General features: G+C 41.6%; 1 protein-coding gene across 1 annotated transcript in view; it reads left to right on the top strand.

Annotated features, from left to right (window-relative positions):
• The first annotated feature begins 1,391 nt into the window (after window positions 1-1,391).
• TANC1 (tetratricopeptide repeat, ankyrin repeat and coiled-coil containing 1) overlaps window positions 1,392-25,364 on the top strand; it is a 160,728-nt gene continuing 136,755 nt past the window's right edge. Inside the window, exon 1 of the mRNA XM_068969153.1 lies at window positions 1,392-1,460. Within this exon, the coding sequence (XP_068825254.1) occupies window positions 1,400-1,460 (61 nt within the window). The 5' untranslated portion in view covers window positions 1,392-1,399. The remainder of the gene's footprint in view (window positions 1,461-25,364) is intronic.

The raw sequence follows: 25,364 nt of genomic DNA, 5'->3' as shown, positions 1-25,364 counted from the left end.
CCTAGTATCTTTCAGGTTGGTTGGTTGGTTGTTAATTTTTTTTGGCTGGTTTGATTGCTGTTGTCCGAAGCTTTCATTGCATGGAGCAGAGAGGCCAGCACGTTGGAAGGAGGGGGACCCTTGCTGGGAGTCTGCTGTTTAGATTCTGGCCCTACTATTAATTAGCTGTGTGACCCCTGGGCGAGTTGGCCTCCCAGGGTCTCTGGTTCTTCATCAGGAAAACAAAAGGCTTGGAAAGATAAATACAGGCCCAGACCCAGTGATAAGAGAGGTCACCCTGTGTGCCTATGTTGTACATGGGACACTTCCTGCCTCTCAGTGGAAAACCTCGAATCAACTCTGGGTTGGTGTGTGCTTGTGTGGGGTGTTATCCCGAGGCCTTTGGAAGCATTGGTGCTCACGAGGCAGGTTTTTCTGCGGAAGAGTTGTCTGTCCCCTCTCTGCTTTCTTCTACCTGCCTCTCCTTAGCGTGTTAACAAGGGTGTGATCGTAACACAACCCATTCAGATTTGTTACTGTTTGGGGTTGTCTGGCCAGCTCATCTGAGTTAGTGGAGGGAAGAGAGCTAAAGAAGCCTAACTGGCAAAATAATGGTCCTTTTGTCTGTCTCTTGCTGGAGGGGTGGTTTTATGTTACATCTTAGGCCTGGACCATTGTGTTGTTTTTATGTGCTCAATATAACCCTGCTTAAAAAAATACAGCTCATTATTTAAGGGATTCAGCCACAGGCTTGTTCTCCTTACCTCCTCACCCGCACCTCCAGAGTCCTAAGTATATGTGGTAAAAACCCACTGCAGTGCGTGCTCTTTGATCAGATCCCCTGACATCAGGGTTGAAAAGTGTTCCCCCTGTATTTATTTTCCAAAAGTTTTTCAGTAATGTTTTGTTCTGATTAGCCTTCCAAAATGTTTTCCTTATGGTTGTATAATCAGTAGCACCTGTAAACCATGCCGTTAACCATGTAGCTTCCTTCTTAACCGTTATCTTTTTGATTCTGTCTTAATGTTTTCTTTTCATGAACCGGGGGAGACCCACATTCCTATGCCAGACATCTTACAGTAATGTGTCCACATTTAGCCTCATAACCTTAATTAGATGTGGAATGCTGAGAACGCACCATTGTGGGGTTTTTGTTTCTACTTTTATAAAAAGACAGTGACCTTCTGATGACTTCATTAAGGGTTATAAAACACCGTGTCTTTAGCCTTTAGTTCGCCATGTTAGTTTATTCACAGAAAATTAAACTAAAACTCAAGTTACCTTTATCTTATCCTAAGTGATCTGTTTGTTTGAAGACAAGTTGCCGTTTGTGTCAGTATGCAAGTTCAGTTCCAATTTATAATCCTTAATTCCTCTTCCTTCCCCTCCTCTTCTCCTTAGAAGCAAAGGAGTGTTGAAAATGTTAAAGGCTGTGCTGAAGAAGAGCCGAGAGGGAGGAAAGGGAAGCAAGAAGGAAACAGGTATGTGTCCAAGATGGAGTTGAGCTGAGCAAGCACGGTCGTTGTGAGTCCGAAAGGCCCTGCTTCATCCAGGCTGCTCTTGTCTTGGGAATGGATCAGAGAAGTGATACGGGTTGGAACAAACAGCATCCAGGAGACCATGAGAAGCTGAATGTGTTTCTGTGCTTTCTTCTGGGAGGGGACTTTGAAAATTGAGTTTGGGTTCTGATCCAAATCCTTCCCCTGAAGACTTGTAAGGGTCCTAATTTTACCATTTCATTCAGATCCAGAGGCAGAGTTATCGACACTGAGGGAGAGCAGGTGTGCCTAGGAATTTGTTTTCTAGAAAGCCCTTTCTCTTTTCCCACACACGCTTGCATTTTATATGTTTGACCAACTGTTGGCTGACTGTTCCTCATCTTTTGAGTATCAGATTTTCCCCCTAACAGGTGTAGCCCCACTGATTGCCAGGCTGCTAGTTTTCATTGTGATGAGAGCTATTTAATTTGGCTTGGATTTCTCTCCTGTTGGTAGAGTTCTGGTGCGTATGCGGTCATTGTATGATTCTACACTGCATTCTGTGTGGTAAAGTCCTCTAAGCTTATTTTGGCGACCACTCACCAGAAAAACTTCGTTATCTGCCTGTGTTGCACAGTAAAAATCTGTTAGCATGTATCGATTACCCTGAAATGTGCCATTTCACTCTGTAAACTCATGTTAATCTAGAGTCAGAGAATGGCTGGTTTTCTGAGTTACTGTATACTGAATAACAGTTCAGTTTTAATTTCTATTAAGATATAAATAAGTTGAATTATAGTTAACTCTAATTCGAAAGATCTTGTAATGCCTTCTGGTAATATTGTTATGTTGTTTCTGTAAAAGAATAAGTGAACTTATAAAATTTTGTTTATATGGAACCTAGATGGATTTTCTGTTATTAATTTCCCTTTAACCAAGTAGAGACTTTGTTGTGAAGTTGCTGAAAAATTCCATTAAAAGCTTCTCATTAATGCCTGGCTAAGCAGATGCAAAGAAGAGACCAGTCTTTGATAATGGAAACAGGAGACCATAGTTAGCTCTTAACTTTAGAAAATCAACTTCCAGCTTTGAATAATTAATTAGGATTGTTACTATGGAGAATTTTCAGTTCACATAATTTCTATGGGGCGGGGGGGTGGTTCTTCATCCTCTTCTGGGTCAAGACCAAACCACCTCCTCTCGAGTTTTCCAAAAGCTGTCTAAGACAAAAAAATTTTAAACCAGTTCCAGCTCAGCTGACACTCATCCTAGGAACTGTGTTATTTGCTTCTTTAGATGCCTTTGTAATTTCCAGGATAAAGTTAGATCCTAAAGCTGTCTGTTAGGCTAGAGCTGCCAACCAGTGGTTTATTTTTCTCAGAGCCAGGGTCTCCAAGCCAGAACTCCCTATGAAGTAATGGAGTCCTTCACAACAGGCCATACCATCCTCTGTGACCCATGCCAGGCTCATGTGAAATTACAGTATATTAATAATTTTCAGCACCCTGCCTTTCAGATGGGCCAGACAGTGAACATTGTTTGTGTCTGAAACTTTTCCAATTGTAGAGCATATGATTTGGGGTTTATTTTCCCCTTTGGTCTTTAAAGAACAACTACTGTGTTTTCTGAATCATTTCTTCATAATAATTCCCACATTTTGGTTTTTCACTAATGCAAACCAACTTGAAAAAGCAATGGGAACTTTTCTCATAAAACATCTGTATGGTGTATGCCTTTTTCCTCCTAACTAGAACCTGGTTGTATTCCATTGGGGAACAAAGCAGATGGAATTTTAAATCTTGATGGTTATGTCACAAGATGATTGGGGAAAATACTTGGAATTTGACCATTCCTATGTTGAACTCTGTGCCAACTCTCATTATAGAAGTAAATCACAGCTAAGTTTCCCTGTAAATTAAAGCTGGCTAATCTATTGAGACTGCTCTGAAATTTGGGAAATAATATCTGCTGCAATATGGAAAATTTTTGCTCTACTGTTTTCAATTAAACCAGTCTTTGTTGCACACACAAAATAAAATTCATTTTTGTGTGCTTGAACTCACAATCACAGAAATTTAGAAAATATTTGTCTAAAATACTGAGTTCAGCTTTTCATATCCTTTGTAGTTTTTTTTTTGTTAACAATCTTGAATCTTTTATGTTGAACCTGTTTTTAAAATTTGGAAAATCTCTTGGTTAAATTTAGTATTCTTCAAAAGAAAACAAATATGTTTTCAGAGGTATTGAAAAGTCCTTAAACTATTGGTAAAATTTTGGCAGGTGTTGAAATTTAGGTTATATGTATATAAGGATATTTCAGGTATTACGTATGGTGAGATATGAAGTTATTAAAAGTCATTGAGTCAGCTCTAAAAATAGCAAAATTCTTTTTAAAATGTTTTCTTTTAAACCTAGGAAAAGTTTATAGCTGAGCAAAAAGTATTTTCTGTAGGCTATAGAATTACTTTGGAGAATGCAGTATTAAAAAACTTTAAAATGCTTTTTGGGAAGGAACATTTACCTTGTCTCCACTAGGGCACCAGTGCAAAGGAACACCATGAGTTTCTCTTGACCTTGAGTCAGGCCTACGGGAGCAAAAATCAATATGCAACCATAATGTGGAGAGGGCCAGATGAAGACATCTGTTTTTTCTTTCCCTGCTCTTATGTTAGAACCTTGCTCTAAAACAAGCAAATAAGGTGTTATCTTTATTTTGAAGCTCTCTAGAGACAGGTCTGCAGCCTCTCACCTCACGCCTAAGTGACCTTTACTAAATCTATCATGTCACTGTCATTAATGTTTCTTAGTTTAAGAATAATTACTGAACTCTTAAGATTTAAGAGTGTTGGTATCAAGCCTGGACCTAATAGTTTAGAGAGGATATGAGAGCAGGATTCCCTAGTGGCTCAGAGGATAAAGAGTTTGCCCACAACACAGGAGGCCCAAGTTCAATCCCCCGGTCTGGAAGATCCCCTGGAGAAGGAAATGGTAACCCACTCCAGTGTTCTTGCCTGGAGAATTCCATGGACAGAGGAGCCTGGCGGGCTACAGTCCATGGGATCACAGGAGTCAGGAGATCATAAGAGACTGAGTGACTATACTTTCACTTTTTCTTTCCAGACCAGGATAGGAAATTAATATCTTTTATGTACAGCAGAACTGATAATGAATAGGAAAAGAGGCCCATTTTATAATAGAAACAAACTTATAATATCAACCTAAGAGCAAATGTACAGGTTTTATATTGAAGAAAATACTAAAGCTTTGTTGGCGGACTTAAAAGAAGATCTGAATAAATGGCAAGAAATACTGTATTCCCTAATGGGCAGATTTCTTACTATTACTGATATTGCTACCACTGCTATTATTTGGCTGCACTGCATGGCATGTGGGATCTTAGTTCCCTGACCAGGGACTGAACCCATGCCCCCTGCATTGGAAGGGCGGAGTCTTAACCACTGGACTACCAGGGAAGTCCCCAGATTTATTGTTTTAAACTGACTTGCTTGTACAAAATTATACCTATGATTTAATCCCTAATGAAATCCCATCTATTTTCTTTTTAAAGACGTACGTATTTTTTAGAGCCAGTTTTAGGTTCACAGCAAAATTGAGAGGAAGGCACAGAGATTTTCTGTATACCCACGCCTCCACTCATTCTTAGCTCCCCATTGTCCGTGTTCTCCCATTAGGGAGGTACATTTGTTACAACTGATGAATCTCCGACGATACATCATCATCACCCGAAGTCCATAGTTTACATTAGGGGTCACTCTTGGTGTTGGGCATCCTGTGGATTTGGCCAAGTACATAATAACATGTACCCACCATTATTTTGGTTTTGACACATTGATTTGAAAACTCATCTAGAAGTGAAAATGCTTGAGAATAGTCAAGGAGAAATTGCAAGTGTGGGGAAGATAGGGAGAATGGATATATATATTAATAAACGCATGGCTGAGTCCCTTCGCTGTTCACCTGAAGCTATCACAATGTTGTTAATCAGCTATTTCCCAATACAAAATAAAAAGTTAAAAAAATACAGTATGAAAACAGTGCAATAACAGACTCTCTCCAGACCTGTGTTTTTCAGTGAGCAAGAAAAAGATTGTCACTAAAAAGAGTCAGAGGCTGAACCTGGTTCCCATGCCTGTGTTCTAGCTGTAGGGGAGACTAAACAGGTGTATATTTGGACTTTTTAGCTTCTCTAGGGCAAGGTGGACTTCCTTCCACCAAGACGTACGTTGGGGAGGATTCTCGGTCATAGACATTTGCAGGCCCCCTCCACTTCAAAAGCTAACTAACATGGATATCTAGTGCAGCTCACTATAACATAAAAAAACATATGTTACTTGAGAAACATAGTCTCAAGTCTCAACAGAAACATAGGCTTCTGTTTCCACAGACTAAGTACATGGCATGGCTAGTTTTTTGGACTTTTTCCCACTGGTCTCCAAGTTAGGAAACCTAATTTTTAAAAAATGATTTGTCTATGTATTTGGGGCTGTGCTGGGTCTTCACTGCTGTGTAGGCTTTTCTCTAGTAGCAGTGAGCAGGGACTACTCTCTAGCTGTGGCGTGTGGCCTTCTCATCACGGAGGTTTCTTGGTGCAGAGCACGGCCTCTAGGGCCCATGGGCTTCCGTAGCTGTGGCACGTGGACTCAGGAGTTGTGGCTCCTGGGATTGAGAGCACCAGCTCAATAGTCGTGGAGCATGGGCTTAGTTTCTCCACGGCATGTGGGATCTTCCCGGATCAGGGATCGAATCTATGCCTCTTGCATTGGTAGGTGGATTCTTTACCACTGAGCCACCAGGGAAGCCCTCTGAAACTTAATTTTAATGAACATCTATAATGTAATCTAATCTCACTGTTGATAGTGGTTCCCTCCACCCCCCCCCCACTTTTTAATGCTGGAGATAATGGCATCAGTCTAGAAGCATTAGATGGGGAAGGCCTCCTGCCCTCTGAGAAACAGCTAATCCCTCTCCCTGTCTGTCCCTTCTGACCTCTGCCAGACTTGAAACCATAGTCTCTTGCCCTATCCAACTTCCTAACTTTCTCTGTATTGGTGTGGAAGTAGTTCCAAGTTGAGGCAGAAGAGCAGTGTGGTGAACTTTTAATTGTAGTGCTGCCTCTATTAAAATATAGACTGATGAAGGAAAAGTTGCTTAATATGCCAAAAGAATCATTTATTAGGCTTTTCCTTTCTGTTTGATTATTAGTGGGTTTTTTCAGCAGGGGGTCTTAGTTTGAAATAATTTATTTAAAAATTTTGACCTTCACCTCTTCATCATTAAAACCCCAGCTAAATACACTTGTAATTAATAGAGTTAGTTAAGGCATTGGATAGTCCCTAAGTTTGTATGTGTGCTCAATCTGTGAGCTTTGCCTCTAATCCTTCACTTTGAATTTGTAGTAAAAGAAAGCCGTTTGCCTCTAAAGTTTAAAAGTCATTGATGTGATTGTTAAATGTGGTATTTTAAGCCACTCCAGGCTGCAGTCTGGTTTTCAGTGGTACCTTCTAAAAATGCCTGAGTACAAACGATGCTTTGTTTTATCCGGAAAATATGAAGCTGCTTTTGATTATTCTCTGCTGCATTGCCCATTTTTTTGTGGTTGTGGACAATTATTTAGGAATTTAGTTCAGTGACTGTCTTGCTGAGCTATGGATATTTGGTATCTTGTTGTTAAGTGACTCTAAAAATGTTTCCCAAGCAAAAAAATAAGCAGAAATAATTCAGTTCTAAAGGTACTATATTTCTGTTTACCAGAGTGTTTAAATAAATTTGTTTTAAAATGTTTGGACAGGACTGAAACATAGACTGGAACAGGCTGGTTATTAGTAGGAGTGGGACTGCGGTTCCGTCTGGTTTGATGGGTTCCTTCATCAGGTTTTCTGTTTGTTGTCCTTCATCTGTCAACAGGGTCTAGAAAAAGCAGACTTTGGAACCCGAAGATGCAAATTCAAATCCTAGCTTGTTTACTTCCCTGTTAACTTGACCTTGGACAAATTTCTTTGTTAAGTTATTTCTAGTTAAGTTAACTTGCAGGCATGTTGTCCAGGTTAAATAAGATAACCTGTCTACAAAAGTGCCTTGCTTGACATCTGGTTTCTGCTAGATGTTCAGTACATCTTTTCTTTGTAGAGACACTGGGTAGTACTTTAAAGAACAAACAAAACCCTTCTAAAACATCATGTTCCTTCCTGCTTGATCTCAGGCAAGAAAATGATGTTCAAGAAGCTTCTCTCCATGATTTCCTCTCTGCAAATAAGGATTCTACCATTGACTTTGAATACTAAAGGCTCTTCTGCCATCTTTAGTTAGTTAGTTAGTTCAGTCACTCAGTCGTGTCCGACTCTTTGAGACCCCATGAATCGCAGCACGCCAGGCCTCCCTGTCCATCACCAACTCCCGGAGTTCACTCAGACTTGCGTCCATCGAGTCAGTGATGCCATCCAGCCATCTCATCCTCTGTTGTCCCCTTCTCCTTCTGCCCCCAATCCCTCCCAGCATCAAGGTCTTTTCCAATGAGTCAGCTTGCATGAGGTGGCCAAAGTACTGGAGTTTCAGCTTTAGCATCATTCCTTCCAATGAACACCAGGACTGATCTCCTTCAGAATGGACTGGTTGGATCTCCTTGCAGTCCAAGGGACTCTCAAGAGTCTTCTCCAACACCACAGTTCAAAAGCATCAATTCTTCAGCACTCAGCTTTCTTCACAGTCCAACTCTCACATCCATACATGACTACTGGAAAAACCATAACCTTGACTAGATGGACCTTTGTTGGCAAAGTAATGTCTCTGCTTTTGAATATGCTATCTAGGTTGATCATAACTTTCCTTCCAAGGACTAACCATCTTTTAATTTCATGGCTGCAGTCAACATCTGCAGTGATTTTGGAGCCCAGAAAAATAAAGTCTGACATTGTTTCCACTGTTTCCCCATCTATTTGCCATGAAGTGATGGAACCAGATGCCATGATCTTCGTTTTCTGAATGTTGAGCTTTAGGCCAACGTTTTCACTCTCCTCTTTCACTTTCATCAAGAGGCTCTTTAGTTCCTCTTCACTTTTTGCCATAAGGGTGGTGTCATCTGCATATCTGAGGTTATTGATATTTTTCCCAGCAATCATGATTCCAGCTTGTGCTTCTTCCAGTCCAGCGTTTCTCATGATGTACTCTGCATAGAAGTTGAATAAGCAGGGTGACAATATACAGCCTTGACGTACTCCTTTTCCTATTTGGAACCAGTCTGTTGTTCCATGTCCAGTTCTAACTGTTGCTTCCTGACCTGCATATAGGTTTCTCAAGAGGCAGGTCAGGTGGTCTGGTATTCCCATCTCTTTCAGAATTTTCCAGAGTTTATTGTGATCCACATAGTCAAAGGCTTTGGCATAGTCAATAAAGCAGAAATAGATGTTTTTCTGGAACTCTCTTGCTTTTTTGATGATCCAGGGAATGTTGGCAATTTGATCTCTGGTTCCTCTGCCTTTTCTAAAACCAGCTTGAACATCTGGAAGTTCATGGTTCATGTAATGGTAAAGCCTGGCTTGGAGAATTTTGAGCATTACTTTATTAGCGTGTGAGATGAGTGCAATTGTGCGGTAGTTTGAGCATTCTTTGACATTGCCTTTCTTTGGGATTGGGATTTTCATTCCAGTCCATCTAGTCAAGGCTATGGTTTTTCCATTGGTCATATATGGATGTGAGAGTTGGAGTATAAAGAAAGCTGAGCGCTGAAGAATCGATGCTGTTGAACTGTGGTGTTGGAGAAGACTCTTGAGAGTCCCTTGGACTGCAAGGAGATCCAGTCCATCCTAAAGGAGATCAGTCCTTGGTGTTCATTGGAAGGACCTTTTAGCCTTCCCCTTTTGATAAGGCTGGGGCTGCTCTGTGTCATTTGTCTATTGTATGGTGATTTATACTTTGGAAATAACTCATTTTACTTTTTAGCCTATATCATGTCACTTGCATTTTATGCTTTTTCTTTGTGAAGTTAAACTGAGAGGCTTTCCCTCTTGCTAAAGAAATTTCGTGAGTTAACAGGCAGCTTAAAGAATAGATTTATATATTTTTTCTTAAAGATATTTATTTAATTGGCTGTGCCAGGTCTTAGTTATGGCATGTGAACTCTTAGCTGTAGCTTGTGAGATCTGGTTCCCTGACCAGGGATGAACCCAACTTCTACATTGGAGCTCAGAGTCTTGGCCATTCGACCACTAGGCAAGTCCCAGGAATAGATTTCAAAGTACAGTTTTTGTCAGTTTGCTGAGATATTTCACTTCAGCATATCCTTAATTAGTGAAAGTCTTATATCTGGAAGGCTCTATATGTTTCCCTGTATGTAGCTTCCCTGTATGTTTTAGGGTTAGGGTTATCAATAACCTCAGATATGCAAGTGACACCACCCTTATGGCAGAAGAACCTCTTGATGAAAGTGAAAGAGGAGAGTGAAAAAGTTGGCTTAAAGCTCTGCCTTCGGAAAACAAAGATCAAGGCAGCCAGTCCTATCACTTCATGGCAAATAGATGAGGAAACAGTGGAAACAGTGGCTGACTTTATTTTGGGGCTCCAAAATCACTGCAGATGGTGACTGCAGCTGTGAAATTAAAAGATGTTTGCTCCTTGAAAGGAAAGTTATGACCAACCTAGACAGCATATTAAAAAAGAGAGACTTTACTTTGCCAACAAAGGTCCATCTAGTAAAGGCTATCGTTTTTCCAGTAGTCATATATGGATGTGAGAGTTGGAGTATAAAGAAAGCTGAACGCTGAAGAATTGACGCTTTTGAACTGTGGAGTTGGAGGAGATTGAGGGCAGGAGGAGAAGGGGACGACAAAGGATGAGATGGTTTGATGGCATCACTGACTCAATGGACATGAGTTTGGGTTAGCTCTGGGAGTTTGTGATGGACAGGGAGGCTTCTTGTGCTGTGGTCCATGGGGTTGCAAAGAGTCGGACAGGACGGAGTGACTGAACTGACTGACTGACTGACTGACACTAATTTTTTCTCTTAGGGAATTAGGCCTTGGACCTTACACTTGTCTTGCAGGTTTTGGATGGCAGTGAGGGTAAGCAGTTGGGTTGCCCTAGCGCAGGTATAGAGCATTAAACTGAGAAGCCCTTATTCATATCTGAAATCACTGAGTTGGAAAGTAGGATCTGGGTCTGTCTCTCACCTCCCCTTCGCCCTTTCGTGGCAGACTGGTTACAACACATCAGCCGTCTGTAGTGCCAGTGTAGAATCAGAGATTCCTGTCTGTGTTCTGATGACCACAGCACTGTCAAGCAGGTCAAGATGAAACAAGACTTTAGAGATGATTTTTATTTCTTCGCTTTCAAAAGTTTGTGTCAGAGAATTGCCCATTTTTTAAGGGAGTTAGGAGGGCTTTCCTTGTGGCTCAGATGGTAAAGAGTTCACCTGCAGTGCAGGAGACCTGGATTTGATCCCTGGGTAGGGAGATCCCCTGAAGGAGCCCATGGCAACCCACTCCAATATTCTTGCCTGGAGAATCCAATGGACAGAGGAGCCTGGTGGGCTACAGTTAGAGGGGTTGCAAAGAGTCGGACCTGCTTGAATGACTGAGAACAATGGAGTTTGGAAGCATCATTCTGCTACATTTGGTACATGATGACATTCTTTGTGCCCAGAGGCTCCCCCAGAGCACAGACTACTCAGTAATAATAATGGCTCTAGATACAGACATGCACATAGGTGCCTATAATGGTTTGGACAGTTGTGTGGAGTTTTTATAGACCATGGAACTGGCTGGTAGCAGAGGTTAAGAGGATGCACACTTCTGGCTGAGGATGGAGGAGAGCCACCTGTGTACTGCTGAGTTCCTGATGATCTTACTCTTATTCAGTTCTCAAAATCAGGCAGTTTTTATGTTAATGCTTCGTAGCTTTGTGAGGGCTTGTTTGTCCCCCACCTCACCGGCCCTCTCCAAGCAAGGTTTCTCGATAACTTTAAAGTTACGTATAAAACTTTTTTCCAAGTACCAGATTTTAAAAGTACTTTGACTTCTGATGTTAAATTTTTTTGTTGTCTTAGTTTGGGCAGCCATAGCATAATACCTTTTATACAGTTCATAAGGTCCTCATGCCAAGTATACTGGGGTGGTTTGCCATTCCCTCCTCCAGTGGGCCATGTTTTGTCAGAACTCTCTGCATTGACCCATCCGTCTTGGGTGCCCCTACATGGAATGGTTCATAGCTTCACTGAGTTACACAAGCTTCTTTGCCATGGCAAGGCAGTGATCCATGAAGGGATGACAGATTTCCTCTTCTTGGGCTCAAAAATCACTGCAGATGGTGACTGCAGCCATGAAGTCAGAAGATAGTGGGTTCTTGGCAAGAAAGTTATGACAAACCTAGACAATATGTTGAAAAGCAGAGACATCACCAACAAAGGTCCGTAAGTCAAGGCTATGGTCTTCCCAGTGATCATGTACAGTTGTGAGAGCTTAACTGTGAAGAAGGCAGAGTGGCAGTGAAATTGATGCCTTAGAACTCTGGCGCTGGAAAAGACTCCTGAGAGTCCCGGGGACAACAGGAGATCAAACCAGTCAATCTTAAGGGAGATCAACCCTGAATGCTCATTGGAAGGACTTACGCTGAAGCTGAAGCTTCAGTATTTTGGTTTTCTGATGTGAAGAGCCATCTCTTTGGAAAAGTCCCTATGCTGGGAAGGATTGAGGGCAGGAGGAGAAGAGGGCATCAGAGGATGAGATGGCTGGATGGCATCACCGATGCAATGGACATGAACTTGGGCATACTTCAGGAGACGGTGAGGGACAGGGAGCCCTGGTGCACTGCAGTCCATGGTGTCACAGAGTCAGACGCAACTGGGTGACTGAACAACCACAACATAACACCAAAGACTGTGTGGCTTAAACAACAATTTTTTTTTCCTCACAATTCTAGAGGCTAAAAATCTGAGCTCAAGGTACCAGCATCATCAGGTTCTGGTTGAAGGTCCTCTTTCTGGCTTGCAGATGCTGCCTTATATGTGCATCCTCATGCTGTTAAAGACAAAGCTCTCTAGTGTCCCCTCTTATAAGGATGTAACTTTCATTATAAGGGCCCCACATCATGACCTCATTTAAACCTAATTTATCTTGCTCAGGCCTTTTCTCTAAATGCCATCAATGCTGGGGGCTAGGGCTTCAACATGTGCATTTGGGATAACACTCTTCAGCCCATAACGCTTGTCTTTATCGTTCTGATTATCAGTGTAAACCCAGTACTTCATTTATTATAAAACACACTATTATTTTGGGTACTACTAAGGAAGAAAGAACTGCTATAAATTTAATTGACATACTTTATTACTTAAAATGTTATACTTGAGATTTCCTTTCCTTAGAAAGATACTTTACGTATATCAATCTTTTTTATACAATGAGAGGAGAATGAGATAAATTGGTTAAGGTATTTCAAATTTATATTCAGAACCTGATTCTTCTAAATCATTTTTTTCACCTAGTTGTCAGTATTCATTTTTCTCCATATGACATCATCATCTCCACAAGAGCATTGATGTTGCAGCATATTTTGAGTCTTTTTTACTGTTTTTTTTCCAAGATTTTCTTCCCAGTTGCAGACATTCATTCTACAAGTTTGATTTCATTCTTTCATGATCTCAAAAGGAGGTTTTAATGGAAGGCTTTCAGATAGAATCCAGGGTTCTTATTCCTTCCACAGTGGACTTTAAATAGTCTGTTGACTGAAACCTGGAGGAGGGTATAATTGTCCAGTCACTCTACCAGATGTAATGACGTAGGTTTGCACAGTCAGGGCCTACCATGTTATAGCCATTCTCTGGCTGATAGCAATTTTAAGATGCTATTACATCCATTTTGGTTTTGGAAAAGTTAAAGTGAGAATAAACTTGGGCCTTTAAATCAATGTCCAGTATCGCATATGCTCATTGTAGAAAATTTGGAAAATACTAATGAAAAATACCCTGTTTTTTCCCATTATTCTTGTGTTTTGCTCTATTCTTTTAAATGTCACCAGTCTTGGAAAATGTCTAATATTTTATTATACCAATATCCCATGGTTTTGTTTGGGTGCATTTTGTTTACATATTTCTTTCATTCATTAAAAACCCCTCTGGAATAATGCATATCTTGGTACAAATCTCTGATTATTTTAGTAGAATGTTTCTAAACAAGGATTAATAGTGAAAAGAAATGAACTTTTCAGAGGCTCATGGTTCAGTTCAGTTCAGTCGCTCAGTCGTGTCCAACTCTTTACTACCCAATGGACTACAGCACACCAGGCCTACCTGTCCATCAGCAACTCTCGGAGTTTACTCAAACTCATGTCCGTTGAGTCGGTGATGCCGTCCAACCATCTCGTCCTCTGTTGTCCCCTTCTCCTCTAGCCTTCAATCTTTCCCAGCATCAGGGTCTTTTCCAGTGAGTCAGCTCTTCACATCAGGTGGCCAAAGTTATTGGAGCTTCAGCTTCAACATCAGTCCTTCCAATGACCGTTCAGGACTGATCTCCTTTAGGATGGATTGGTTGGATCTCCTTGGAGTCCAAGGGACTCTCAAGAGTCTTCTCCAACACCACAGTTCAAAAGCATCAATTCTTCTCTGCTCAGCTTTCTTCACAGTCCAACTCTCCCATCCATACATGACTACTGGAAAAACCATACCCTTGACTAGATGGACCTTTGCTGGCAAAGTAATGTCTCTGCTTTTTAATATGCTGTCTAGGTTGGTCATAACTTTTCTTCCAAGGAGTAAGTGTCATGGGCTCATAGTATCTCTTGTAAATTGTTCTTCAAAAAGAAGCACTGTTTTGCTCACCACCTGTGTAAGCAGTGTGTGTGTGTGCCTGCTTGCATGGCTCTTTCTAGTACTGGGTATTTGCTTTTTATTTCCTAGTACATGTTTTCTGTTGGGAATGTGAGAGACTCTTGAGTTTGGTTCTCTCCTTTTCCAAATGTGGCCCATGATATGTAGTAGTGGGATTTCCTTATGAAGTTACTTGTAGGGGAAATTTCCTTGAAGTTGGTGAAAGTCGCATTGCTTGTCTTCGATGGATAAAAGTGTCTCCTCCATTATTAAAAATTTCTTGTTTGTGCTGAGGCTAGAGATCTGCTAGTCTGATTGACTTATATTTAAGAAATTTATAGAGAAACCAAAATAAAGACATAAAACCAACACAAATGAGTCATCAGGGTTTTCCATGGTACCTGATAACATTCTGCCTGTGTACACAGTCAGCATGTCTGAGTGCTTCCTGTTCCCTGGATGTGCCGGGAGCCCAAGTCCTGTGAGTTCCTGAAAGCAGGCAGAGATAGTTGCAGATAGGTGAGCATCTCCTTAATAAGACTTTGTCCATGGCTCATATTCTTGGCTTATTATGTACAAGGATTCTTATTTATTTGGTTGTGCTGGGTCTCAGTTGTGGCACACGGGATCTTTAGTTGTGGCATGCGAACTCTCAGTTGTGGCTTATGGGATCTGACCAGGAGTCGGGTCCAGTCCCCCTGCGCTGGGGACACTGAGTTTTAGCCGCTGGACCACCAGGGAAGTCCCCAGAGATTCTTTTTTAAACCAAGGTAATGAAGTGGAAGGTTTTAAATATAGGAGGATCTTAGAAATTGAATTCAGTGTCTTCAGTTTTTGAGAAATAAATTGGAAAACTTTGAGCAGCTGTCCAAGGTCACTTAGCTAGTTAAAGCAAAGATGGGCTCCAGGTATAGTTTTTGACTCCAGACTAGTTCAGTTTCTGCTATGTCTCTGGCTAGTTCCCTTATTTGTATCTCTGGTGCTGAGTAAATATAAAGAAAAACATATCCTCAAAATAGACGGTGGTAAATTATAATTTCTCTCTCCAGGGGTATTTCCCCCCTTCTTGAAGTGTTTCCCCTTCCTCCCCCAGGTTTATTTCAGATTCTTACATGGTCTTAATCTAGATTTAATAGCACTGTGATATCTTTCTTTTTCTATATCTGAAAGTCCATTTCTGCTTAATGTCCTTGAGATGGTTATAACTTCACCTTTTTTTGGTAAAGTCACTCAAACACCATGAATGTAATATTTAATATACAATCATTAAAAAAACTATGCAATGGTTTTAAAAGTAAAGATACCTGCCAGTTGTTTTCTGCTTCCCTTTTTGTTCCCAAAAAGGAATGTTAACAGTTTTTTAAATCTTTCTAGATATTTTCTATGCATGTATGTGTGTAGGCATGCATATACGTGCATATACGTCTTTAAGAAAACCTACACAGACTTCACAATGTGTTTTATTCTGTAAATTACGATGTTGACTGAATTTTTAGACACATTTTCATATTAGCACACACTAATATGTAGACTTTTAAAAAGTTGCTCAGTATTACATTGGACAAATATTCTGTAACTTGTTTTATTATTCTCCTATTGATGGTTTCATCTTTTTTTGTTGTCATTACAATCAGTGCTAGAATAAATCTCCTTGTGCCTCACTCCCTGTCCTCTCATAAAAATAGTTGTAAGAAAAATTGTTGATTGACAAGTTCATTCATTTATAATTTTTCTAAATTTTGTCAAATTGCCCTTCAAAAATGTGACATTAAATTTACAGTTCTGCCTTCAATATGTGAGAATGGTTATAACCTCTGCTGATAAGCATGTGACTAAACAAATGACTGACTTAATTTTTCCAGTAAGCTTTAATTTTGCAGTTCTTTAGAATGAATCCAAACACATTTAAATATGTTGTTAGCCATTTGAAACCATATTGCCTGGATTTGGTAGCCTGGCTCCATAGTTTACCAGCTATGTGAACTTGAGCAAATTAACTAAACTTTCTGTGCCTCATGGGTTACTTATGAGGATTACATGAGTTAATGTTTATAAACTACTTGAATCCACGCTTGGCAGATAGTATATAACTATTTGACAACAAAATTTGCATTTCTTTCTCTTTCCTGCCTGTTTATTTACCTGATTTTCTGTTGAGTTCAATAGGTGTTTTAATATTTTGGTAAGTGGTGTTAACCATTGACGGTTTAGTAGTCAGAGTTCTCAGCAAGTGAAACATGTCATGTTTAATTTTGAATTATAAAACTTAAAAAAAAAAGATTCATCTAACTCAGACTCCATTTTTGACAGGATTAAGGGAAGGATTTTGTTTTAATTCTGTAAGTTCAGTATTGAAAACTGACTGAGGTTATAAGTCATTATTTCAGGGAGATCGGCTTTCTTTCCCTGCTTCATGTGAGAGTTTTGATGCTGCTAATCTGATTAAATCTCTTAGAGCTATATCCTTAGCTCTAAGAGTCTGAAGATTAGAAATTCTGGTTTCCACCCCCACCCCCTGCCCCCACTATCCATTAAATGGTTACCATGGCTGTTGGGCTCCCAAACAGTACTTCAGATCTCTTCTGATTTATGGAAGCAGCATCTTAAAGATGGATAAGCGCAGGTTTGGCTTCAGGAAGCTTAGGTAAGCGTTCCAGTTTGAATGTATCTACTAGTTCTCTTTGAACAAATTGCTTCATTTTTCTGAACCTCAGTTTTCTTGCCTATAAAATGAAGGTAACAATCTCTATCGGTGTCATAGAATAATTATGAAAGTCAAATGAAATGAAGATTTTTCTTTTAAACAGGCATCATGATGATGAAGGACATTTGTTTAGCTTTCACATTTGTTTCTGGTTTTGGAAAATGCCTATTAAGGAAATAAAATACACAGATATGTAAATTTATATAATGAATTTTTTGATACTCAGATGTTGTGAGGGAGTAGTGAGATATTTTTCATCTTCAATATTGAAAAAAACTAGGAAGTGAAACCCCTGGGGCAAAATATGGCAGTACTAATAAAGGTTGCTTTTTGAATGTTTAACTGTGTATTAGACAGTGTGACAAACTTGTATAAACAGTAACTTATCAGTAGAGATAAAATAACTAGGTTAAGACTGCACAGTTGCTAAGTGAAGGAGCTAGAATTTGAATCCAGTTTGTCTTCAAAACTTTATGTTCAGTACAGTATAGGAACCGATTGCATAGGTTCAGCTCCCAGGTCAAGTTGCCTAACCTCACTGTTTACATTTTTGCATCTGTAAAATGGGCATGTTTACAGCATCTGCCTCAGAGGGTTGTTGATCATCCTGAGGATTCGGTGAGTTAAGTACTTAGAACAGTGTCTGGACCACTGTAAGCATTTTATAAATGGTAGTTCTTATTATAATTTATGGTAATTTCTATACACTTCTGGCTTCTTTGTTTCTGCCCCTTGACTCTCTCCTTTTGGCATTAGTAAACAGTGGCATCTCAGATTATTTTTGTCTTCTCCGTTCCCTTATCTGTGTGGCAGACGTGGCTCTGGCCATTCCATCTGGTGCAGGAGGAGAGAGCTGTGTAGCAGGCCTGGCCCTCGTGGAGTGCTCTGGGTCAGTTGCTGCAAACGTCTGGGATGGCATGTGTTTGCAAGGAGGGAGAAGGGGGAGGAATGTGAGATCTGAACAGCAAGGATCTGCCACCAGCATTCTGCGAAGATAATCTGTGTGCTTTCGAAGGGTTCTACCTACGAGATTGTGTGTTCTCCTCAGATTTGGCAGAGAAGGCCCTAGTGTGGGGATTTCTAAACCTGGCGAATTCATTGAGGGCACTTGTGATTCAAATTCCCACCAGACCTAGTCACTCACTCACCAGCAGTGGGACCCAAGCTCCTGTACTGGTTTTAAAATGGCTTTTGAATGGTCAGCCAGGCATGGGAGCCACTGGCATGCCATTTGTTCCTGTCTCTCTGCAGAGCCAGCCCCAGCCAGCCATGACAAGAAGTGTGTGTTTGTGACTTTGAAAATTCCTAGGAAAAGGAGTGCCTCCATTATCTAGTAAACCGGTCCTGGCAGCCCTATAAAAATGAATTTGAAATATAGATGTACAAACAGATGAGTGAAGGCATTCCATTACAGAAATAACAAGGGATGGGATTTGATCAAAGTAGTTTGTCAGTATGGTCCTTGTGTTTATGCCAGTTGCTCATCAACACTTGCTTATTCTCATACTTGCAGGTTAGATACACAAAACTGAATAGCATTGAATATAATTTTGATGTTGAATTATTTTTAATCGAAGTATGGTTGATTTATAATGTGTTAATTTCTGCTGTACATACAAATATATATATATGCATTCTTTTTTATATTCTTTTCCATTATGGTTTATCCCAGGATAGACAGACATTTATTTGAATTGATTGTTATAGTTGATCTACAATGTTGTGTTCATTTTTCATGCAGCTTTATCAAAATTGTTGGAAAACTGTCCCCCCACTCCCCGACTGATACTCAGAGAATGAATGAAGTGAATAATGCAAGTTTGATTTTATATTTGAGAAATCATGATTAGAGTGGAATGTTAATATGGTTAGTTCTGGTGAGACAATACTGACATTGTTGCTAAGATATTTTACCAGACATGTCATTGAAGCTGCTGCTTCAAAAACTGAGCAATGCTTTTTTCTGTTTCTTTCTTTCTTTCTTTTTTGTCGTGGTTTTGGTGATGGTGCTAATGATGCCGCAGGAAGACAGCAAATGAAATGACAGAGGCAGAGAGTGAAAAGTCATCTCATCCTTTCCCCCATTCCCTGTGGCCCAATACAGGCCTGAAAGGGATCTTGATAAATACCCACACGTACGCAATTGATTTATTTTTCTGCTTTCTAGAAGTTGTACTGAGTTGGTTGCATTGCATTTTTAATCTGTTTGTGGGGGAGAAAGTTTAAATGCTGCCTGGAAACTTTGAGGCATTTTCCCCCAAATGTTTATAGATCCCACTTTCCTTGTAAGGAGTTGAAGCAGGATGCATGGTACTGCGCTCTCTACTCGCCCTTGCTCTTGTAACGAGGGCTGTTGGCAGATAGCTCTGCTGCCAGGGGACTGCCAGGGTTTGGATTTGAGTAGTCAGTGAGGGGGTGGTGTACTGGTTATGGTATTGTTCTAAAAGTCTTTTCTCCTCCACTTATTTTTCCACCCCCAAAATGTCAGCATGTCCAATCTGACAGAATGTTCCTGATGATTATCATTCAGAGGAACATGACTTGCTAAACTGTCAGTGAATGATAGTCAGAATCTCTTAAGCGCCCAACAGCGCTCCACGCTTCATCTGCAGCTTGGTCAGGGTATCTGCAGGGGTTGGGGAGGCAGGCCAGGGCAGTGCTGTGCCTGAGGATTCTGTGTGTTCACATCTGGACCTGCCACTTATAGACAACCTGCTTAGCCTCCCTAAGCCTTAGTTTCCTCATCTGTAACTGGGGATAATGACAGCATTTACTTCCAATGGAATAGGTTGAATAAATTAGCTAATGGGTATAAAATGCTTAGCAGGGGGTCTGGTACATCAAGTAATGTCTTAATAATAGCTAGCTTAATCATCTTCATCATTAGAGCAGATACCAGTGAACACCGACACAGAATTAAAACAGAAAACTTACATATACTGATGTGTTACCTGGGTACTGAATACGGCGCTTTAGGGTAAGTGAGTTCCAGTAGTTACCGCAGTACAAGGTGTGTGACTGAGGTAGAGAATGGCTTTAGGAGCTGCTCCAGTGTGCCAGGGCAGTCCCCAGGGCTGCCTTCTGGCACAGTTCCGGGGTGCTGTCACACAGATGTGGGACGTGGAGGTGGTGGTCTTACCCTCATCATTCTTCGGTCACAGCCCCCCGACCCCCTCAAGAAAGTTCTGTGTATAAAGCAGAGTTCTCCCTGTCATTACAAATAAGAGGGTATATTCAGGTTGCAGTTTTATGTGAAGGGAAGGATTCATTGGTTGGAACTTGGGAGTTAAAAGCAGAGAAAGATATAAACAGAGCCAGCACCTTGAAGTTCCTTGTGACTACTTTATACAGTTGACCTCTGAACAGCCTGGAAAGGTGCTGTCATGACCCTCTTTGATGTTGAAATTCTGCATGTAGCTTATAGTTATCCCTCCGTCTACATGGTTCCTCTGAATATGCAATTTCTCATCCATGCATTCAAGCAACCACAGATTGCATAATACTGAGATTATCCTGCTGAAAAAAAAAATCTGTAAGTGGACCCGTTCAGTTCAACCAACCTTATTTAAGGGTCAACTGTATAGGGTCAGGAACTGGCTCTTGGACGACATGAGGTCTGTTATAGGAAGCCAGTCCAGAACTTCACTGTGGGAACAAGGAGGTCAACGAGGAGGACTATCCCCATCAGTAAGACCTGGGGGAATGCTGACTGTGGGTAGTTGGGACAGGTCAGCCTGGTGGGTTAAGTAAAACCAGTGGACATGGTTAGAAGAGGCTGGATAAAGGAAAAATGAGCCCTCCTTCTTGAAGAAGGGAACTCATGAGGACAGAGGCTTGACAGGTATCCAGTGGAGGGGCTTTTCGCTGGGAAACCTCTGTAAGTAAAAGAAGATAGATACAAATTTATGTTTCACATAAATGTTTACTGGAAAAGTGTGTTTTATCTTACAAAGCATTCTAATTATAAAAGTGTCAGAACATACATCAACCGTAAAATGTAAAGGGGGAAAAACATCGATACTTCTCACTCTCTTAGGAGTAACCACCATCAACATTTTATTAAATTTACTTCTCATTTTTGGTGGTGTGTATATTTTCCTATTGTCATCATATGACTTGTACAAAATTGTGTACACTAGTCTAAATGTTTATCCCAGGTGTTTGAAAAAATGATCACGTGGTAAACTTGTATTTTTCTTTTTTTGTAATCTCAGTTCCTTGGCAACGAAAGTGATCGTGGTGGTGTTCTGTGATACTCTTCTTGTTTGGGGTAGGGTGTTGGTGGGGAGCAGTAAAGAGAGCTTTCTCTGCCCAGTGTCACTATCATGTAAAAAATGCTGGCCATTTTTAGCCAGTTCTGGCACAAGGCACTATTGTTTTAAGAGGTCACCAGATAAAGTAAGAGATTCTTTCTGCACCATGGGATGAAGGATATGGTTCGAGAAACACATTTCCTGAATGAAAAGGGAATGGAAGCTGAAGAGGGATGGTTGAGTGAAGCGTCTGAAGGCTGGGCTTGAGTTATAGTTTATTGCTCTTTTCCTTCCAGTCATAGTGTCCCCACTGTTGAGTAGCTGATTTTGATTTTTAAGTTAACTTCTTCCTCAAAAAGGATAAATGGGCTATGCGTTTCCTGAGCCTTTGACAGGTATCTGAAAATTTGTTTGTTTGGTACTACACCCACTCCAGTATTCTTGCCTGGAGAATCCCATGGACAGAGGAGCCTGGCGGGCTGCAGTCCACGGGGTCGCAAAGAGTCGGACATGACTGAGTGACTTCACACACACACTCACACCCACTTAATAGAAAAGTTGGTTTGGCTTTATGAGGTTTGGTCATGCTCTTTGCTCCCTCAGGATTAAAAGATACTGCTTTTTTGGCTTATTGGGTCTTGGTATGGGAGAAGAGAATTGGAATTGTGTCCCTTTGAAAAGCAAGTGTTGAAGTCCTAGTACTTGATAGCTGTGAAAGTGGCCTTATTTGGAAGTAGGGTCTTGGTAGATGCAGTCAAATTAAACTGAGGTCACACTAGGTCAGGGCTTCCCCGGTGTCCCAGTTGTAGAAAATCTGCCTGTGGTGCTGGAGGCCCAGGTTTCATCCCTGGCTCTGGAAGATCCCTGGAGAAGGAATTCGTGCTTTTCCTGCCTGTGTTCCGCCTCCACCCAACTCCGCTATGGGCTGCCCCCTCTTCCTTTTACCTCTGGGCTCTTTGGTCCTGTCCTGCCTCATTCCTTTCCTTTTTTAGCCTCTGCTTATTCCCCTACCCTGCACCTAACAGACCCCCCAGCCTTCCTTCCTCTCATCCTGCCCTGTCCCTGGCAGACCTCCTGTTTCCCTGTTGTTATTTAGTCACTCAGTTGTTTCTGACTCTCTGCAACCCCGTGGACTGTAGCCCTCCAGGCTCCTCTGTTCATGGGATTCTCCAGGCAAGAATACTGGAGTGGGTTGCCATTTCCTTCTCCAGGGGATCGTCCCGGACCAGGGGTCAAACCTGCGGTTCTTGCATTTGCAGGCGGGTTCTTTACCACTGAGCCACCTGGGAAGACCAGTGTTTCCCTAGGGCTTTGGATTATCCTGTGAGCTGCATCCACAAGTGTGCCCACACTCCACCCCCAGCAGTGGAGATGACTAGGGCATGGAGTAGCCAGGGTGGAGCATGAGAGAGAGGAGACATGTGCTACACGATGGGAGCTGCCAAGAATCCGACTCCCTTCGGGGCAGGGCATAGGGCTCTCCTTACTCCCCTGTCCTGCATCCACCTGTGAAGCACATCCACTGTCACTTTGAGCAGTCTTTGTGGGATGAAACTTCATCTCTCCCACTTGCCAAGTTAAGCTGTGGTGCGTGGCCCTGTTAGACTTAAGATCTTCATATCCACCCCTGTCTCAATCCTAAGAATGCAAATTTAAAATATTTAGAGGAAGCATATGCACATAGGAAAAAAATATAAACCAGTTAAAAGTGTATTTACCTCCCATCCAGGCTCCCAGCTGGGCAGTTCCTGTTCCCAGAGCATCCACTGCACGTGGTTCCTGTGTGTCCTTCTTGGAGACCTTCCATGCAAGTACAAGTATGTATGTTTACATGATATACACATGTATATCATGTAAACATACACTGTGTGCATGCACATGTGTATATACACACGCATACACACACACTGAAGGATACACATTGTGAATAATGGGAACCTTTATTTAATCATCCGCATGATGGAGTATTCCCTCGAGTTTGTTTTCCTTTTCATTTCCCGCCAACACCCCACCATCTCGTAATAGGAGCACGAACTTTTCAGATCTTTCTGTCTCCTTTCTTGTGGTCTCTCCGTCTTCAGTGGTTCTCCCTCCTGCGTGCACCTGAGAATCACGTGGGGAGCTTTTGCTGGCCGGTGCGTTGCTGAGCCCCTGACTGCTCCCTGTGGCATCCTTCATGAGGGCCTGGGCTCCCTTCTGTGAGGCAGCGAGGAGAGCTGGGAACTGCTGCTCCGGGTGTGTGCAGTGGGCCTGGCAAATCTCAGAATGCAAGTGTGGAGTTTTAGACAGGACCCGTGGGGAATGCTGGAGATGTAGAATAATGAATCCATGCAGATTTAAGATGAACCTAGAAGCCAGGTTGCTTTTGGCTACAACTGCCCCACTGCCCCCCCCCTTCATCACCCAGCCTGGCAGAGTGGCAGGATTCTGTGTCCTGTGTGGTGGGAAAGGCAGTCAGTGCCTCCATCCTGGGCAGAGACTACAGGCCCAGAGGCTACAAGATTTAATGCATTTACAGTACAAAATGAAATGAGAAGAAACTATTTAGGGTGCCTGATGACTAAACATCTCTCTCGGATCCACTTTGCCTGTATGGTGACAGCATAAAGTGTGACAGAAAGGAAATTAATGATGCCTGGGCCTGGGTGCCTCCCAAATGGAGTGTTCCAGGAGTGCTGGAGCTAATTAAACAGCCAGCACGAAGAGTGAAAATAGATGAAGGGACGGATTTCTTCTCACCATGGCCCGGCACTGCGTGTAGACCTACATAGACTATTTTTGGCTTTTCCCGTTAAGTACACTAAACAACACATGGTGGAAGGGCTTATCTCAATAGCCTTTTCTTAGGGGAACAGGAAAAAGAGAATGGACTCTGGATTGGACTGCCTGGCTTCGGACCTGATTCTGCCGTTTGTTGGTGTCCTTGATCGAGATTCTTGATTCTTTCTGAGCCTCAGTTTCCTTGTTGCAGGATGGACGTAACACTAGCAACTCCTTTCTGCTGGAGATGGTTTAGTCGCCAAGTCGTGTCCAACTCTTTCGCAACCCCATGGACTGTAGCACGCCTGGCTCCTCTGTGTGATTTTCCAGGCAAACATAGTGGAGTGGGTTGCCATCCCCTCCTCTAGGGAATCTTTGTGACCCAGGGATTGAACCTGGGTCTCCTGCATTGCAGGCGGATTCTTTACCACTGAGCCACCAGGGCAGCCTGCACCTGCTTCCTGAGGTGGTTACAGTGATATAAAGTGCCTGAAACCTTGTCCTAGCATGTAGTATAACTAAAAAAGTACTTATTCTGTTACAGTGCACCCCTCTGGGGCTTGGGAGTGGAAGTGTTCCTGAGGTCATATACATATTCTTAGAAGTTCAGACTCCCTTGCAGGGTGACATGCCTGCCTTGAAGGAAAACTTTGACAATTCGAGAGGAAATACTAGTGTGTTACTCATCTGTCTCTGGATAAAGTACATTTGGTTCTGTAACCCTCGAGTATTAGAATAAAGCTGTGAGGATAGTCCTCACTAAGCTCTCTTCAGAACCCTCTGGAGTTTTGAAGACAAAAGGGTGAACTTGTCCTATTGACCAGATTTTTCTGTGTTCTGGGGTTAGCGGCTTTGTTGCCTTTTAGCGGTATTGTTTGAGAATTAGTCATGACTGTGTGAAGAATGTTTTGGAAAATTGCTTTCTTGAATACATTAATCTTTCTTTTTGAAAATGCACATTAACAGTCAGCTCTGGCTCGATGCTTGGGAGATCCTATAAGATGTAAAATGGTTTAAAGAGCTTTCAGAGAGAGACTTCTCAAGGTTCCAAAAATGATATTGGATCTTGTGGGAGGAAATCTTTTCCAATTTTCTAGGTTTCTGTAAATATACATGAGTTATATGAATACAAAGCTTTATGATGGAAGATACGGTTAAGAAACATGAGCGCACTCCTGGGCAGGCACTGCACAAAAGATGCCCTAACACATTTAATGCCCTAGTTAAGCGTATTGCACCAGTCCTGTGTTCTGGAACTGGATAAACAGAACATCTTTTCTGTTTTCTATTCTAAGCTTCCATTCCCCCCTCCTCCAGCTTGCCACTTCAATGGCACAATAAATGGAAATCTGATTTCCTGCATCTGCAGACCTATTTAC

The sequence above is a fragment of the Capricornis sumatraensis genome, chromosome 3 (assembly GCF_032405125.1).
Source record: "Capricornis sumatraensis isolate serow.1 chromosome 3, serow.2, whole genome shotgun sequence".
Lineage (NCBI taxonomy): Eukaryota > Metazoa > Chordata > Mammalia > Artiodactyla > Bovidae > Capricornis > Capricornis sumatraensis.
The sequence above is the reverse complement of the archived record's forward strand: the minus strand, read 5'-3'. Positions and strand labels throughout refer to the sequence as shown.